Genomic DNA, 19,030 nt, shown 5'->3' on the forward strand with positions numbered 1-19,030 from the left:
TTGCAGCCTCCTGACGCCGTCATATTACACATTAATATCAAAGTCAGAGGTCATAATTTAAATCCCTGATTATCTTTGATAAAGACAGTCCACTTGTTCTTTGTTCCCTGTTATAAGTCCAGGCTACACACACTTAGTTACAGTCTATTGTACAGTGTGAGTGTGTTGTTGTGTAAGGCTGCTGCGCACAGCCCAGACACACCACTAGATGACAGCACTGTCTCACCAATTACCCTGTAAAAAATACCAATATTCCCAACTCCATATCGCAAGCAAGGATGTGGACTGTCCCTTCCTGTTTTAGTGCCGAGAGAGCCACCGTAGCGACTCACACCGGAGCAGGAACACAGACACCCACGACGCGATTATGTCGGGATTTTCCTCCTGTTTGTCCAACGCACGGAGCCGCGGAGTGCGCAGCTTTCTGTATTAGTGAACGCTGTTATGTTGTTCCACGGGTAACATAGCAGGCCTGTCTACTGCGCTGCCAACCCTTGTTCCTTTCCTGTGTCAATGATTGTCCTCCCCTCACTCGCTCATGGCGGAGACTAAAATCATATATCACATAGACGAGGAGGAGACCCCGTATCTGGTCAAACTGTCCGTCTCCCCGGACAAAGTCACCTTAGCGGATTTTAAAAATGTCCTCAACAATCGGCCGGTCAATAGCTACAAATTCTTCTTCAAATCCATGGACCAGGATTTTGGGTAAGTAGCCACCATCTGTGCTAATTATGATCATCATCATCATTATAAGCTTGTTTGCTCGGCTGATGTGCTGTGTACACAGAGCTGATCGCGCTGCCGTGATGAAGGATCGCGGCTGTATCATTGTTACATGTGTGCGTAAACTACAGTGCCATGTCTGTTTCCACGCTCCTCCTGGCACCTGCTCATTATTGCAGGCTTCCAGTGTGCGCAGTGGAGGAGACACACGAGTGTTTGAAGTGATACCAGACCCGTCCAGAGTCCTAATGACGCAGCCCTGCATGGATTTACACAGAGCCAGACCCCTGCTCCCCTTATTACTGCTAATAAATGCACGTCAGTGTATTAAGCATGTGGAATAGACATGTGAGGGTGCTGTTGACAAAGCGTCCACATGTTGAAGTTCTTAGATTTTAGACGGGTTTGTTTTTTGCTTCTTTTTTTTTAAAAGGACTATACCAGATGAGCATTTTTTATCTCTCCATTGTTAAATCAATAGTGCTGTAATTTATCTACACACACACACACACACACACACACACACACACACACACACACACAACACAATGGACTGCGGATGATGAATCCCAGGGGAATAAGGCAACCACGAGACAGCGTTTGTGATACCAGATATGAAATCATGTAAACAGATTTGGCATTGTAACCCCCCTCTGGAGAGAAACACTTCATTCTCATATCCATGGTTTCACAACAATTGTCTTATTATGACTTGTTTAATAACAGCAAAGCTACACAAACTGATTATAAAGGCTGACTTGTTTCTTGAGGAGTACTTTGAGGTCAGATAATGCACGTTTGATGTTTCATCTCATGGTTTTCTGACATCATGGTCAGCCACTTAGACATACAAGGAAATTAAATTATTTTATTAAAACCAAGCAGCCATAATTTAACCACAGATTATGCTAGTCACGGAACAAAACATGATTTTAATAACACACCATGTATCATATGCAAGCCACACATATTATTTTTTGGCCCATATGAATCATAATTGTAGATCACTTTTTAAGCTAGGAAGCGGATACAGTGGTTTTCAAAGAGGAGTCACTGAAAGAATAAAGTGCAAGCACACAATTTAAGAGAGCTTGTAAATGAATTTAAAACAGACAATCAAAATGGTTCAAACAAAACTGTCAACTTAAACTGAGCTTATCACATGGAAACAACCGAGAGTAGTTTTCAAGCAAAAAGGCACGTGAGCAGCTAGAACAACCAGAAGACTGATGATCCTCTGTCTTTGACTGAAGTGTGAATGCAGGCTTCACTTTGTCATGGTGAATTCTCAAAACCTCAAACAGTAACTCGCTCTTCTCTTCTCTACCGGAATCTGGACTTTATGAATAATAGAAATATTTCCTGCCTGTTTCTCTCTGTTCTTTTTCCCGCCCCGGTTTTTCAGGAGCTTCACCAAAGCTCTCCGGCTCTCTTGGTCAGTGAGATCAACTTGTATCCGTCCTGTGCTGAGGATGACATATTTCTGTCAGTGCCTGTTTCTCATTCCAGTCTGAAGAGTCATACACAGGCCCACACACACACACACACACACAAACGCACATTAATATCTTGCAGTGAAACCGCGTGCATGATTGGAGGAAATGCAGCGGCAGGCCATGTTTCCACTGCAGCCTGACCTTGTGGGGGGAAACTGGCTCTTCCTGGTGGCTTGTGAGGCTCGGTGCTCTGCTTTGTCCCCAGCCCAGGCTTCCTGCCTCTGTTGCAGTAGAGGCCGGGCTGCTCGCAGGGCCTCAGGTGATCGACAAGCAGATTATGGAAACAAACAAAGTGTGTTTGCCTTCTCCACATGGAGACGTAGGCTGAAAACACAGCTACAGTCGGCCAACCTGCTCCTTTATGAGCATCAACAGAGCGTTTAAATTATAATGTGAATTTGGACATTGTAAAAAGGCTTAAAGCTATTATAAACACAATATGAAGGCGTCTTCATCAGCAGTGCCAGCCTTTGAGTTGAGGTTGAATATTCGGGCTGTGTGAGCACCGTATGGTACTGGCACAGTATGGAAGCAAACCCAGTCAAAGGCAAAGAGGATAGCAGCGCTTTGTGGTAGCCATGCTGGCTCTGCTGCATCCACACAGACAGTATGGCTGCTGGAGAATTAGCTGGGGAGGAATAAGACTGCTGAGCAGAGAGGGAAAACATCAAATCCCTTGCAGTTATAGACGGTGTTTGAAATGTAAATGAGCAGTCAGTGCAAGGTCCTCTGTAGTAGACCCCCTGGTGTGCCAGAAAAACCAGCCATTTTCTTAAGGGATTGCTGAACTACATTTGTGCTCGTAGTATCAGCTCTCTAAGCAACGGCCGCACCGATTTGATAAACACGTCGCCCTCGAAACGACCCAGCTCTCTGCGCTGTTCACAATCATGTGGACTAAACCTGAGCACGGACTGAGGCATTTCTGTCACACGACAGAGCACTGCAAATCAAACAATCAGGGTTTCTTTGTGCACATTTCATACCTCAGATGTTTTCCCTCTTCCCTGATATTCGTTCATCCATATTCATAGGACGGGATGCTAATTGAGACGGGGTTGTTTGGAGGCAACGCACTTGGCTTTTTCGGAGACTTGAAGGTGACGATACGACGCTTTGTCGTTGCCACTGGTGGTGAGCCGCTTTGAGACTTCACTGTAATGCAAGTCACAGAGGCTCTGTGGAGCTGAGGAAGCAGCCAAGCTGCAGGTCTGAAAGAAACAGTCTTGTTTTTGCCTCAGAAAGAAGAGGGGGGAGGGGGGGTGATGCTAAGCCCCTGTAGGACTCATTATTTACATCTTTTCTTGAGTCTGATCGTCTACAAAAAAACTCTTTACTTCAAAGGTCAACATTTAATAATGTCCAGATTGTGATATTATGGCCTGAAACCTTTACAGTTATAATTGGGAAGGGTAACTCAAGATACTATGGCCCATGAGAATGAGACTATCCTGATTCTTGGATAATTGATATATTGCAAGACAGTCACAGAATCATACGTCACGATGTCTGATGAAGACATTGATGAAGAATACACATTTCCCCTGAAAGGCGACGCTCAGGATTCACTGTCATTTGTGGTCAGTTTCACCAAGTATCATCTCTTCACTCATTTTCTTTAATTTTGAAGATCTTCCTTCGGGGTGTTTTGGGAGAGGTTGGGAATTAAAGAAGCAATCAGGATCAGGATTCAAACCTGCATTTAGGACTGTAGTCTCTGTACATAGGACACATACTGTACCAGCTGAGCTAAACCCCCTCTTTCACTTATTTTCCTCACTGTCTGACAATATTCGTTATTCGGCTTCTTTTGTCTTAAGCCATTCCATCGTAAGGAGTCATGAAGCGATGATACAATGAGAAACAATTCAAATATCAATATCTGGGGGTGCTGAGAGTCTAGTGATTAGTGTGCAGAGGCTTCAGTTCTCAAGAATGGGTGGCTCAGGTTCAAATCCCACCGTTGTATGTCATGCCTTTCTCTCTCTCTCCCTCTCTCTCTCTCTCTCTCTCTCTCTCTCTCTCTCCCTCTCTCTCCAGTTTCAGGCTCTAACATAAAGGCATATAAAGCTCCAAATTATATCTTTAAAAAAAATATATCAGGGATTAGATAACTGTGTCACACGACTCAGGTTGACTGATGATTTTATTTATTTTTTTTACACCCTGAATGATCATTTTGTGTGATTCTCACAGTTCCAGCTAAAATTGTGAAATCAACAGCGCGCACGTTATTTTTAACATCTTTTAGGTGGTTCAAACTCAGCCGGTTACTGAGTCAGACTTGGTCTCATTTTGAAGTCTCTCTATTCCTAATCTTATTTGCCTACAAATATTTTGCTTCCCCTTTTATAGTACCACTGAGCATCCGCCCACCAAAGGGCCTGTGACTGCTGTCTGGGTGTTAGATGTCTGCTTCTGGTAGGCTCTAACTGGCCAGCCCTCCTCTGCCTCTAAAAGAGAAACAAACGCGTCTAATCTTTGCCCAGCGACACAAATATCTCCAGCAGTGGAATATGCAGCCATCGCCGTGGTCAATCTTTATCCTGTGAAATCTGCTAAGATCTATTTAAGCTGTTTGCTCTGAGAAGCAGATCAGTGACAGTGGACACATGCTCCTCCGAACAGAGCTTAAGAGTGTGTGTGTGTGTGTGTGTGTGTGTGTGTGTGTGTGTGTGAGTGTGAACTTACGCTGCTCCTGATATCAGATGGAAGCTGAAAAAAAATGCTAACCACGGGTGTTTTACTGCATGATGAAGACGTCATCTGTTGTGATTGGACTGATTTTCCTTCCAGCTTTGTTCAACAGACAGAACTGTGTTCAAAGAATTTATTTCACATGCTTGTCCTTTTCGAAACCTGTCGTACTCCCGTCACATTTGTGAAAACAGCGACCTTACTCGTGGGGAAACATTTGCGAGACGTAGCATTGCAGATGTTTCTTTTGGTACGGGCCACTCCCGCATCCTCGTAATTCACCTTACAGCTGGTCATGCTAGCTCCTGCTAAAGGATATGAACACTTCCTACCTAAGAAGCAGCCGGCACAGCCACCCCTTCGCCTCCTTCCCTCCCTTTTCCTCCCTGAGGAGACGGAGGTGGAGGAGCAGAACTCTGCGGCCGTCAGCTCCAGCCACAAGGCTTCGTTATCTCCGTCCGACACTCCCAGCATTACAGCTCCCACAGCAGCAGCAGCAAAGCACACACAAACACAAGCAGCTTGGCTAATCATTTCAGTGAGAGGAAAGTTCTGGCAAACAACAAGTGAGTGGGGAAAAAGGCAGTCAGATAAACCCCCTGCATGAAATCGTCTTAGTCTTCCCTGCTGGTATGAAGTCTCGCCTCTCCCTTTTTAAGCAGCGTGTTGAAAGCCGAGAAGCTAATGTGAGACCTTGCATGTACCAATCCTGGGAGAAGGAAAAAAAAAAAAACAATAAGCAGAGAGTTCAAATGGAAACAGCTAAATGCGTCAGGGTGTCTTAACCCTGTGTGTGTGTGTGTGTGTGTGTGTGTGTGTGTGTGTAAGGTGTTTTCGGGCTCCTCCTGTAGCCGTCAGCTAGCTGCAGGCCTGATCTATGTGACACAGGCCGAGCAGGTGTGGTGACTGCTTTCTGCTGAACTGTGTCCCAGCAGGTCAAAAGTTAACTGGAAGGTATTTTTGTTGGGAATTTACAGCTGAAGACGAACACGCTGAGGGAAGTCCACACACTTGATCTCTCTATTCATACACGCTGGCGGGCCTCGACACCCTGTTTTCACAGCTCGACTCACATAGAAACATCTATCCATCTTCCTTACTCAGCCAGGATATTCAGTGGCTCGACAAACCATATCTCAGCATGTCTCAACACACTTCCAATGGCTACCAGTAAGATTGAGAATAATGTGTTTACTCCTAAAAAATACAAAAGGCTCCAGCCTCGAGCTACTGCATATAATGGAGTTTTCACACATCTGTCAACAAAGCTGTTTTCACTACTCCTGAAAATGTCTCAGAAGTTGAGGCCAGCCGGCCCCTGAAATGTGCCTGAGTTGCCTACACACACACACACACACACACACACACACACACACACACACACACATGTCCCTGACAGCAGGACGTTCTCCCTGTCAGACGGGGGGGGGATTTCTGCCTGGTCTTTTTCTAGGAAGAGACCCTGCAGAAATCTAAGACGGTAAATGAAGTGGTTAACATCTGTCAAGTTCTTTGCTATGTATTCATGTCAATGACGTCTGAACAGGCAACACCGACACGGTCAGTTTGTTGTTCTGCGAGTGCAGACATGTTCACGGTATGAACAAATGAGTGACAAAGAGCCGGCGATTAGTCGTATGACGATCACTCCTGAATATTACCTGCTGCGTTCACACAACAAGTCACTTTGACTTTCTGCAGACACACTTAGCTTTTACATCATTTAATCAGTGTGTTATATTACATTATAATCCAAGAGGTGTTGGGTAGACTTTGAAGCAGTGATAGGTGTCTACCGACTGTAAAGTTATATTTTAGTCGTAAATTCTCCACGAGCGTTGTGAAGCTCGTAGTATTGGTTGGTTTTTGGTGGGACTTCCTAAACAGTGTCGCGTTAAGCCTGTCGTTTCACAGCTGGGTTAAAGCCTCACCTCAGCTATCAGTCAATCTGCCTCTATATCATCGTGGAACATACAGACCTGCACACATTCACCATTACGTTCATTCATAACTGATTTATGGCCCCTTCCTCTGTGGGTTAATCAGCTGTTATCACATTGTAGTGTTTAGCGTAGCCTGACAGACTGACAGGATGTTAATAAATCACTGAAGAGTGTCATTGTTGCCGCTCTCTCAGGTAACCTGTGCCACGAAGTAAGGACAGGAACCTGGTTGAGAGCCAGGTGTAGAAAGTGGCTGAGAAAGTGTGTCAGTGTGTGTCGGCTTGGCAGCAGGCGTGACGTGTCTTGGTGCTGTCCCGTCTTGTCGAGCTGTCGAGCTGACTCTGTGTCCTCGTCCTTAGCCTGACTGTATCTGTCTGCTTGCTCCCAAGGGTCGTCAAGGAAGAGATTTCCGATGACAACGCCAAGCTGCCGTGCTTCAACGGGAGAGTCGTGTCCTGGGTAAGTGAGATGAATGGTGCACACTCCACCCCTCTCTCTCTCTCTCTCTCTGTCCCTCTCTCTCTCTCTCTCTCTCTCCTGGCTGCTCGTCCGGCTCTCCAACCAAAGATATGTGGAGCGCTCGTGGATCATGTAAATGTAGCCATGCTAACGCCTCCACACTGGTTTCAAACACACTTCACCTTGATCTCTCTATTCAGCTTATCATATGGGAGTGAGTGATTGCATTAGATATGAAAGTTGGCTGCTGTTACAAAAATACAAGTCTGTACTCAAACAGGAAGCAGTAGACCGTCCGGCGTGTCCGATCTGATGGTCCATTACTCTATCGACCTCTGAAGGGTTTGGAGTGTAATTCTGGAAGATAAACAGCTCAGGGCGCCAGGTCTCCCTTCAGAGACATTAAACATGCCATCAATCTGTCACGTTAGAGGAGAGTAACATCTGAATCCTGATACATTCTGAACACAACTCCCTCTCTGCCTTTAAACCTGAATGAAGAGCAGAGACGGATACTTTAATTCAGCAGCTTTAATCTACTCGTCCATTTCTGTTAACAGCCCGGCAAATAGAAATGACACTTTATTGATCTCTGAGGGGAACTTAGTGGATTACTTGTGCCTCCACAGGGAGGTCAGAGGTCAGAATTAGTGACACAGTGGTGGCTACAGAGTCGTTAACGACCGCCTCATCGCGTACGCAACATTGATGAGTGAAACAGCACCTGAAGTGGTCTATCACCACATTTACACACATTCTGAATGTCAACAAAACAAGAAAAAAAGCCTGCAGGAGAAAAAAAAATGTTTCTGACATAACGTAGTTTAAATATTGTAAAAACAAAACACAGTGCAATAAAAGAGCCGAACCTTTCACAGTGTGCATATGAGCTTTAACTTACAGTGTGTGACTGCGTCTCTTCACAGGTTTGCATTGTGTCCCTGCTGAATCCAAAAAGCTTTTTTTCCCATCATTTATTTGAAGCCAAATAATCTGAAGGTAGCAGATAGTCAGCTGTATCATCAGACTTTCTTTAAACCTGTCCATCCCTCTCATAGAGAGGTTGTTGAGGTGATTCACAAAGACGTCGATCAAGGTGTTTCAACATTTGCGTCGAGTTTGATCAACAAGTGTTCGACATCTTAAAATCATCAGTGTGTATCAGTGACCGAAAAGCAAAGAGGCAGACGTCTTACTCCAGCTGTGTTTAGTCTGCTTTGAATAGGAGAAACTTATTGATATTGGCAATAATCACCATGGAACAACTTTGAATTCAAAACTAACCACCATGTCTTTGAGCTCTCAAGTTGCTTTGGCAGCTTTTTTCCCCTTAACTACTGGAAAGGCTACAGCATGACTTTAAATATGGTGCTTTATAAAGTGCTATATAAATAAATGTGGTATGGTATGCTTTAGATTCACAGCGACTTTTTATTTATTATCAAAAACAAACGTGAAGGTGATTTAAATGTTTGCTCTTTTTTGAAAGGGAGACTTTTGAAGAAACATTTCAACATCATTTTTGGAACTAAATCTCAGGGTTCTCTTTGTTCAGTCTTAAATCACAGATTGAGTAGATAATCTAATTATCAGGTTTGTTTAAAACAGTATTTGATCTTTCCTGATAGAGGCGTCTAGAGAGGGAGAGCTCAAATCTGACCTGTGGCTCCTTTCCTGCATGTCATTCCCCATTCTCCCTCTTGCCCCTGTGTCAAAATAAAGGCATAGAAACAAAATCTTTAAAAAAAAAAAAAAAAAAGTCATCTCGAGAAATCTGATCAAAAATTTCTTATTGCTTGTTTTTTTTTTTTGTGGCCATTTTGCACTTTAATCTGCCGTGTTGTTTCTTGGCTCAGTCTGACTATAGAAGTCTCTCTCAGATTCACAGAAAAAAACAACTACTGAAGCTGAGTTATAAAATTAAATCTTTCATCAATTATTTATTAATCCTGCAGCAGTCTATAGCTTCATGTTGCAGCAAATAAAAATGGCTGAGCTCCACTGTGGGGATTTCTTTATTAAAAAAAAATGCCTGTGCAACACGAGACAAACAGAGTCAGTTCAATATGAAGTTCAGTTAATACAAACTAAATAACGTATGCCTTTATATTCTTATAGACCTGTATTTATAAAAAAATTCACTGAATCCTAAATAAATCCATAAAGCATGTTTTCATTATTTATTTGAAGCCCTTTAATCTGAGAGCCAACTTCATCTGTGTGAATCCAACCAATCACACACAGCAGGTGAAACGTACGCACGTTGAGTCAGAGAGCAGAACTTGTGTACATAAAAAAAATATTATTTTTTTTCATTTAGTGCAGTAAATTCAGAATTTTAAGATTTATTTTATTGAAAATACTCAAACTGTCATATGTTAAGATACGATAGATGACATTACATGATGATGCAATATGAAACATGGCGATACGGTGTGGGTGAAGACGAGACGCTTCGAGACAGTGTGGTACGGGACGGGATGATGAAGATACTCTATGTGTTATGGCTTCCCTATCATGTTGTAAAGACTCATTTTATCCTGGATCAGTGTCTGGTGAATTAAAGCTCAACCAGTTAGTTCTTTTTTTTTTATCTCAAAAGACATTTTTGGTGGTTTAACTGGACATCAAGGAGCAGAGTGAAACCTGCTCGTTCATAACGTGTTTCACACTGACAGCCTGCGCTCGCAGCGCGCTGACACAGAAGGGGATGAAAAACGAAGTGAAAAGATACTTGAAGTCTTTGAAATGGAACAAAATAAAATCCATGTGACAGCAAAGTGACATCAGTGGATCCAAAAGCCAGCATTAGAACAATCACAGCCCATACAGGTGTTATTCTGCGCGGCTGCCTGGTTGAAGGTTCATCATTGTTGGCAAATGAGGGAGATGAAAGGAGAGGCTTCGTATCTGCAGGTCATTGCACATCCTCCTTTGTTCTTCAGAGTGGTCTTGAAAGTTTCGACGCCGCTTGCTGTGTTTCTCACGTGGTTTATGCGCAGCCACAGATCCTCTGTAGTCCTTTTTTTAGCATCTCATTTTGCAGCCCCCCCCCATGTGAATCTGTACACGACACATGTCTGTCTCTGATGTCTGCATCCCTGTTTGTGTTCATCTGTTCATGTTGTTTTGGATCTCTCCTCGCCATGGGACCTGTGTGTCATTCCGCATAATTTTCTGTTCCTCTCCGGGCTGAATAACGCTGAATCCTTCCCTTAACTCTTCCTCACAGTTGGTCCTGGCAGAGAGCGCCCACTCTGATGGAGGATCTCAGTGCACAGAGAGCCACCCAGAGCTGCCCCCTCCCCTCGAGAGAACAGGGGGCATCGGAGACTCCCGCCCCCCCTCTTTCCAGTAAGTGGGCTGCCTGTCATGTATGCACAATTACACACACACACACACACACACACACACACACACACACACACACGGAGGCAGATGTGTTGGAGCACACGCTCAATGTGCTCTGTGTGACCTCTTTATTTCACTCCTGTGATCATCAGAAAGTGGAAAGATTTGTCATGCGGGAGGTGTAGGCGGTCTGTACGCCTGAGTGTGAATAAGCCGTGAAGTATGTGCGAAAGCTCCAACATGTATGGGTGCGAGTACATGTGTGTGTGTTCTCTCCCGCCCACTCATCCATGGAGTGAGTTAGCGTTAGTCCGCTTGTCCATGTAAACATGATGCGTACGCCGCTGATTCTTAAAAATAGCCTTCACAGCACAAACATCTTCAGGCAAATACTGGCACTCAGTGAGGCTCCCATTGTACGCTGTCACTAGGAGCATTCATCCATACTGGGATAATAAAGGCACGCGAGGCACCAACACATTGAACGGTCAGAAATGTATTTTACCTGAGCATAGACTGACATTTCAACAGACGAATGAGAGATACTGTATGGCTGCAGTAGCCGAGGAGTCCCGTGCTAAATATAGCTGTAAGTGCTGGGGGGCAGTGGGGGCAAGGGTTGTTGCCATTACAGCGTGCGAGCAATATGGCCGAGGCTCTATATTGAGAACATGCAATCTGTCATGTCTGAGTGTATCTCTTTATCCAGGGTTTGACATCTCGGCTCTCTTTTGCCCTCTACGGGCCGCTCCCTGCTGCTCGGCTGTCAGCTGTCCTGATGGTTTTATTGTTCCCCCGGTCAACTTTCACTACGGCTACCGCCACCTTGTGGAGCAACGGGGCACTGCGCAGGCCCCCTTTTACTCAACGTCATATCCCTTCCTCCCCTCCTTCACGCTCCCTTTCTCTCTCTCCCTCTTTGACTGAGGCCTTTCTCTCAGAAGCAGCGTGCTGAGTTCCCTACAGCGAAACCCTCCTCTCTCTCTGAAATGAATCCAGTCTTCCTCCCTCTTCCTCTCTGTGTAAAAAGAGAGAATATTATTACCACTTCATTTGTCTTTGTGCTTTATTCATGCATTTCATTTGTTTGTTGGCGTGAATGGTTCTATTTGATGAGCGCACAGAATAGGTGTTTTGGGCTGAGAATGGACACAACTGATGTGCCTCTGCCTGGTAATCCGGATTAACGGACATTAAAAGCACCCATCTCCATTTCCCAAGTGGGTGGGGGGGAGGGCGGGGGTGTGTGCGGCGGCGCTTGTCAGCGGAGTGGATGGTGGTGGCGTGGGGGGTTGAAAAGGGGGTGGCATTTGTTCACAGCTGCAGCCTAGCGCCTCAGATAATCTCCCTCCGGATCAGCAGAGCTGCCGCCCGGCCGGTCAGCAGCCATCGACAGGCTGACGGGCAGTCAGTCAGCACGGCCATCACTGCCAACAGACAGTGCATCCAAACTGAGCATCCTCGCTCATATTTGCAAACAGGCAGTGACCTACGCCCGGCCCAGGTGCACCCATTAGCACGTCTTAGCAGAAGCGTGGAAGCATGGCTCATTGAGCACTTTTATCCCACTGTGAACACAGTCGACACAGAGTCTTATCTGCGCCGCTGTTTTTAATTTACATCGGTCATACACAGCAAGACAAAACAGTTTGCTATGTTTAAACTCATTTTATTGGTATTTTGAGTCTTATAAAATGCAGTATATCACAGTCATAATAAGAACGTACGCCTTCCTCTTTGTCTTTCCCTTGTTTCTCTTGTTCCACAGTCCATCTCTGTGACTTTATATTTCTGCTATTAAGCCATCAGATTCACTCTATTTGATCCACATACAGGATGCAGGATGAAGATGAGAATATAATAACACTAACTAAAAAGATTCAACATACAATAAACACATTTTTTTCTAAATGTAAAAAATATATTCAGTAAATTAAAAGGTAAATTTAGAAAATACAGAGTAAGGATTGCACAACAGCGATCAGTGGCTTTCATCTTTTAAATATAGGTCGAAATGATTTGTTAAAGTAAAATGTCTCAGCACACACATTCTGTCAAGTCCAATGTTGTGTATGTTTGTGAAAGCACTGCAGGTTGATGTTTGTTTATACACTGTGAATATGATTCTTTTTGTGTGGCGTGTCAGCATGCATGAACGCCTGATTGCTTTGCACGTGTGGTTTTTATGCAGGTGTGAGGAGGTGCTTGTTGCACTCATGCCAGAGTGTGTGTGTGTGTGTGTGTGTGTGTGTGTGTGTGTGTAGGTGTAGGTGTGTGTGACAGACAGACACCCTGACAGTATTGAGCAGAGTTCTCAGCAGCTTCAGGTTTCTTTGCTGCCCGCTGGCTGTGTGAGTCCCTTAACCCTGCACCCCGAGGCCACAGCGTCTCCAGCCCTCTGACAGAATAACAATGTGCCCTCCAGCACCTCCACAGCCCCCTCCTCCCAGACCTCAAGTGTGCAGACCAGCTCATTGCTCAGCGCACACCTGATCTTCCACTTCTCGCTTTTTTTTTTTTTAATGCAATCTGTCATCCTCTCCTCTGTGTCTCTCTCTCGATCACGCTTGCAGGCACCATCTGGGCTTTCAATAGGTCTCATTAATGCCAGTATTGTCCGGATCGGCTCCCTCTCAGGGTATCTGGTCATTAATGACACTTAGCGAAAAACACATCACATACCGCAGAACAATGAAACTGCTATTTTGGCTGCAGGGATTGAATTTGAAACATAGTCACAATGTGAGTTGCATATTCCCCTCGAGCTAAATGGCAAGCTAACAGATATTATAACAGACAGAAGTAGATCGTAGCCGGGGAGTTTGTGTTCAGGGGTTAAAGAGGCTGGAGAATGAGGGACATGTGTTTTGCACATTTCGATGAAGTGACTGAAGTTTTCCGATGTGTGTATTGCAGCGCCAACGCGGTGAGCAGCAGAGATGGTCTGGACACCGAGACGGGGACCGAGTCTCTCCTGAGCCACCGCCGAGAGCGAGAGAGGGAGCGCGCACGCCGGAGAGCCCGAGAAACCGAGCGTGAGTGTTGTTATCAGCCAGGAACAGATGGGCCCTAAAAATGCAATTACCCTGTCATTTCCAACTTATTACATTTCACTCAACTCTTCACTTTCTTAATCTTCACACCAAAGAGAAAAAAAAAGAAGATGGATGGACAGCAGACATGTATGAGAAGAAGACCCTCAGGGATCACATGGTGAACTTTAGCTACATGAGAGCACAAAACACGAGTTTTCCCAACTCTCAAAACAGCTTGAGAAGTGAATAAGTTCACTGTATGTCAACGTTTCTGGAATTTACTGTCTTGCCCAATATCTCCCTTTCTTCTGTTTCCTGTGTGTGGCTCAGGTTTATGGTCAGAGGCTGTTTTCCGCTCAGCGCTCACACTCCGATGATTATAAGCTGTCAGGAGAGACGGGTGTTTTGTGACAATCAGAAGAAAACTCTTCCCCAGCTTTACAGTCTGCCAGTAAAAGAAACTGTCAGGACCATGATTTTAAAAGCCTTTAAAAGCTGTTTTCAAGTGCAGACACATCAGCTTTGGTTGTTTGGCCTTTTGACTGCAGCAATTTAAAAAAAAAAAAAACATTTGTAAGAGAAGGATGATGTTCTTTGAGCTTCTTCAGAAGAGATGCTCTACTTTTCAGGCTCAGATTTTGATATCATAGCATGCCAGGCAACGTCCCATTTCTGCGTCCATGGCAGAAAAACTGGGTATACTGGTGCTGCAGGAAAACCAGCAAAAACATACCTAAGATATTTTGTAAGAAAACCTCCTCAGTCTTTGCTTGTTGTTACTACACTGACATTGAGCGTAACATTTAGTGAACAAAGCAGAAGCTGATCCGGTCTCATTTCATTTCGGAATTTACAATAGCGTGCAAACATTTGACCTGTTAGATTGAAGAAAGGATACAGTCATGATCCTGCATGCAAAGTATTTTGCCAGTCAGATAATGGTTAACCATCCTCAGATTATGTGGCGCTAATTCTTCTACAACTCTCCAGTTTATTTAACAGACGCTTTTATCCAAAACGACGTACATCAGAGAGTTAGCAAGGATCTAGAAAACCTAGAAGATCTAGAGGTAACAACTTCAGGAAGTTCAAAAGACAGCTTTAAGTCAAACACAGGAGCAGACAGGCAATGCACACCGTCATTCTTTAGAGTTCTCATCAGCTAAAAAAACATCCTGAAATGACCATTATCAAACAAAACCATCGCCATCATTATTACTTTAGTTATTAATATTATAATTAAGTGTGTCGGTGTTCATGAAAGAGCTGGGTCTTTAGCTTTTTTCCTAAAGGTGCAAAGGGACTCTGCAGATCAAATGGAAGTTTGGAAGTTCGCTCCACCACCGGGGGGCGACAGGGGAGCAGAGTCTTATTAGAGACTTAGGACCCCGTTGAGCAGGTTGGGTTCAGGTGTGAGATGATGTGAGCAGTTAATGGGAGCCGGTGGAGGGAGATGAACAGCTGAGACAACTTGCTCTTTTGGGTTTGTTGAAGATCAGTCGAGCTGCTGACGTTTGGATTATCTGCAGGGGTTTGATAGTGCGTGTAGGAAGACCTGCCAGTAAGGAGATTTTTGTGGTATTAGCAAAGTCAGTGTCACAATGTCTGAGGAGTTAAAGTGAACAGTGAGATAAGAAAGTTTGGATGAAGATGTGGGAAAAAAAAAAACGTTAGTGATATTTGGAGGGATGAGATTTTACTGACTGAAGTATCCATATAACACGCAGAAAGATAAAGCCGCTGAGATTAAAAGGTAATATACAGCCATCAATATTTGTTTTTTTTCACACCTCTTATTGTCATCATTTTTATACCTTTAATACCCCTCGTTTAGACGTCGTCCTTCTGCTCTCTGCCTGTTCTTATTTTAGCTCTCAGTAAATCCAGCTCTTCTTTCTCTCTCTCTCTCTCCATCCTGTCTCCTCTCTTCACATCAAGCTGCCATTTGCTTCCTGTACTCAAGACTAATTATGCAATTAGCATTTAAAAAAAAAAAAATACAGCTTTAGGTTGAAGGAAGAACCGTCTCTTACTGGAAACAGATTTTAAATGTTTCCTAGCAGGATATGTGTGTAATTATGCAATGGATGAACTTTCTCTTTTTGGCTGAAGACATATTGTCAGCTCTGGTCAGATCCTCTGCTGCTTACTGCCGACTGCACATGTGATGTTTTGTGGTTGATGCGGAAATAACTCGAGCCTGATGAACTTTCCTCAGTTCAAATAAAAAACTATCATACAGGAGACAGATGAAGCCAAATTACCTCAGAATCCTAATAATCCTAGTACCTTAAACACACATAAACACACACACATACACTCGGTCTTCCTCTGTTTCCTTGTGTGGTGTCTCCCCCTCTTGTAGCTTGTTAGCTCTAATTAAGTGAAACCATCGGGGGAATGGGGAGGATCACTCGTGGTTTAGCAGCAGTTTCATGGCTCTTAAAGGACCTCGTACAGCGTGATTTAATTTGTCTGTGTTGGCTCAGTGGCTCAGCTCTATCCCAGTCCCGTGATCTGCATGTCTAAAGGAGGAGCCACCGGAAGCCCCCGCCTCTCTACCTCGCACCCTGCAGCATCAGCAGCAGGAATTTCCCCTGTCACCTTATACACACGCTCCGAGTGATCCAGCTCCGAGTGAATGCTGCCTGTTTTACAGCGATGACTTTAAATGGGAAACAGATCCCTTCTTTTTTCTGTGTTAGGCAGCGTTTGAGAGTGAAGGCTTGAATGAAGCAACATTTTTAGGAGGGCGAACAGGTGTAGGATGGAATTATAGGATATGGTTTCCTTTAAGGCCCTGAAGGGATCTGCACATACACCTTTTTGTGAGACAAGATTTCCAACATCGCCATGCTTCCAAAATCACACAGATCTTTTTTTATTTAACATTAAATGTTACTAATTACAAAATAACAGGCCAATCACTTAATATATACGTTCTGTTAAATGTTACTTTTTTATTGCAATGAATTGTGGTCAATCATATCAAATCAAATCAGTGTGATGCGTCAAACTAAATATTGTTGTATCAGTGTGATAACTTCAGATGTGATTCTATGATTGAATGATGTAGAGATTTCAGTGAATAAAACATTTGTATCTTTTAATTGAGACAATGAAACAGAGAAAATGTCATACGTCCTATAAAAGGAAGAGACATAAATGTCATTGCATTAAGCGTAATGCTGTCCAGGGTCGGGGCCAAAGAAGACACGGTTAAGCCAAAGCACTTATGCTTGTATTAAAGTATTAACACAGAGCACAAAAAAAACAAAAAAAAACATCTGTTCAACGTGCCATCAGAAGTGACCTAAACATGTCTGGGGTTTTTTTTGGGTGATGGAAATCCACTAAAAGCATTTGGGCTTTTAATAACCTGATGCTGCTTTCACCTGAGGCAGCGATGGGAGAGCGCGCAGCAGCACATCAGCTCAAATCCTCTGTTTCACAGAAGGCACTCATCTGATTGGTTGGAGACAGATTAGCAGTCGTTCTATAGTTGTGTGCGGCGGGAGAGAGGGTGGGACGAGGCGATACTCTGTCCCGACTCTCAGTTCAGATTGTCTGTGCGTTTGGACGAGGACACACTGCGGGCTGCGGTGAGAGATTTGTACTTTTGATGATTTATGACATTTTGATCGATTATAGGAAACATGATTCGATATCGTGGTTAGTTTAGTGGAGGGGGTTTTTGTACATAGAGGAAGTTTGTGAGTGGAATTAATTTGAGCTGTTGTGAGGTTTGATGTGGTGATTTTGACACACAGCTACTCATTGACTTTATTAATATGTGATTTTTTGATTATAGTTAATAAATATGTAGAAATAGATGATCTCTTACAGCCAGCTTGATACTTCAGAATTGACAACTTCTGAGGTCCTGGTAACATTCTGTCCAAAGTTTCACAGATTTGAAAACGTGATCATCTCTTGTCTTCTTTGACTTCTTATTCCCTGTTTTTGTCACTGCCTCCATTGTAGATAAGCTGTGAGGCCTGTCAGCAGCCAGCCCGTGTGCAGCGAGCGTCTGGAGCTCAGGCTGGCTTTAGCACAGACGGAGCAGGGCACAAACACACACGTTTCAGTCTGGCGTGGAGAACCTGCATGATTGTGTTTTCTTGTTTCCTCCGGCGGGGCCGTCACTTGAGCGTGGGAGAAAATCTGTCTGAGTGACTGCGGATGTCAGGTCCCTCTGCTGATTGAGTGCCTATGTGCCGTAGCTCAGCTTTCATAAAAGCACTCAGTGGGCGGAGCTAGTGATGGCAACGACTACATTGCTGGAATGTTTTTCTTGCTCCCGGCGAATGCGCTGGCTGCCACGCCCTCTTCGCCTTATGAGACCTTTCCAGCCAATCCGCTGTCACCCTGAGACAGCTCCGCCTCTCTGGCAGTGTACGTATGGAAACAGACTGAGCTGATGTAGAGCTTTGTACAATAAGGCACTTTAACAAAAATGAATCCCATGTAATAATGATCAACTGAAAAAATGAAAATGTTGGATTAACTCAGGATTAGACGTAACAGACATAAAAATACCAACTTTGACCCAACACATTGTTTCATTCAGTTCATCCTGTACGTGCACACTTCTCTCTGAATGAAGAAGAAACGGAAGAATCGGAGGTTGTGTTGAATTGAAAAAAAGATGTCTTACCATCCTGGCTCAGATTTATTAAAAGCATTTTTATTATTTTTATAGGGGAGAAATGTTTTCCATTTTTCCTGTTCAATGATACAATTGTTCTGATGGCAGATCTATCATGTAGGCTCTTAAACCAAACCAATTTGACCAATCAAATCAGATTACTGATTACAAACTGACCAGCCAATCACATATTTATTTTCTTTTTGATGTCACATTCATATTGCAATGGAAGAGGGTTATTAAAACAGTCCGATGCATCAAACACACATCCCTTGATCAACTAATGGCCCTTCTTCAGACATGAATGTAGATTTAAAATGTTGGGTATTTAAGCTAACAAGCTCATTTATTTTCTTCTTTCTGATTAAAGTGAGTCAAATATGTCAACAATGAATAATTGATGTATTTATTTTTCCATTCGCCCTCCTGTGAGGTGTGACTGAAACATTATGTCTGCTTTTAAGTTCATGTGTCCAATAAATCTCTATTCTTCCCCAGAGATATCAAAAATAAATCTCATCCTTTGTCTCCTCTGTTTCTCCCATAATGACAATATTTCTCCAGTTCTGCCGCTCTCACTAACACGGACTCTCCTCCCTCTCCCTCTGATCTGACCCCACGATGATCAGTGTGACCTCCTGTCTGACTCACTGCTGCTCTCTCTCTCCCCCCCCA

The 19,030-nt window shown here is 43.9% G+C and overlaps 1 protein-coding gene across 2 annotated transcripts in view; it reads left to right on the top strand.

The window, feature by feature from the left end:
* The first annotated feature begins 274 nt into the window (after window positions 1-274).
* The window catches only part of LOC306833618 (segment polarity protein dishevelled homolog DVL-1-like), a 29,398-nt gene continuing 10,642 nt past the window's right edge, over window positions 275-19,030 (top strand). For both annotated transcript variants that reach the window (XM_079359005.1, XM_079359006.1), the window contains exons 1-4: window positions 275-708; window positions 7,252-7,321; window positions 10,554-10,675; window positions 13,589-13,707. In XM_079359005.1, the coding sequence (XP_079215131.1) occupies window positions 539-708; window positions 7,252-7,321; window positions 10,554-10,675; window positions 13,589-13,707 (481 nt within the window). In that variant the 5' untranslated portion in view covers window positions 275-538. The remainder of the gene's footprint in view (window positions 709-7,251; window positions 7,322-10,553; window positions 10,676-13,588; window positions 13,708-19,030) is intronic.

Source organism: Symphodus melops (genome assembly GCF_947650265.1).
Source record: "Symphodus melops genome assembly, chromosome: 13".
In the NCBI taxonomy this organism is placed as follows: Eukaryota; Metazoa; Chordata; class Actinopteri; order Labriformes; family Labridae; genus Symphodus; species Symphodus melops.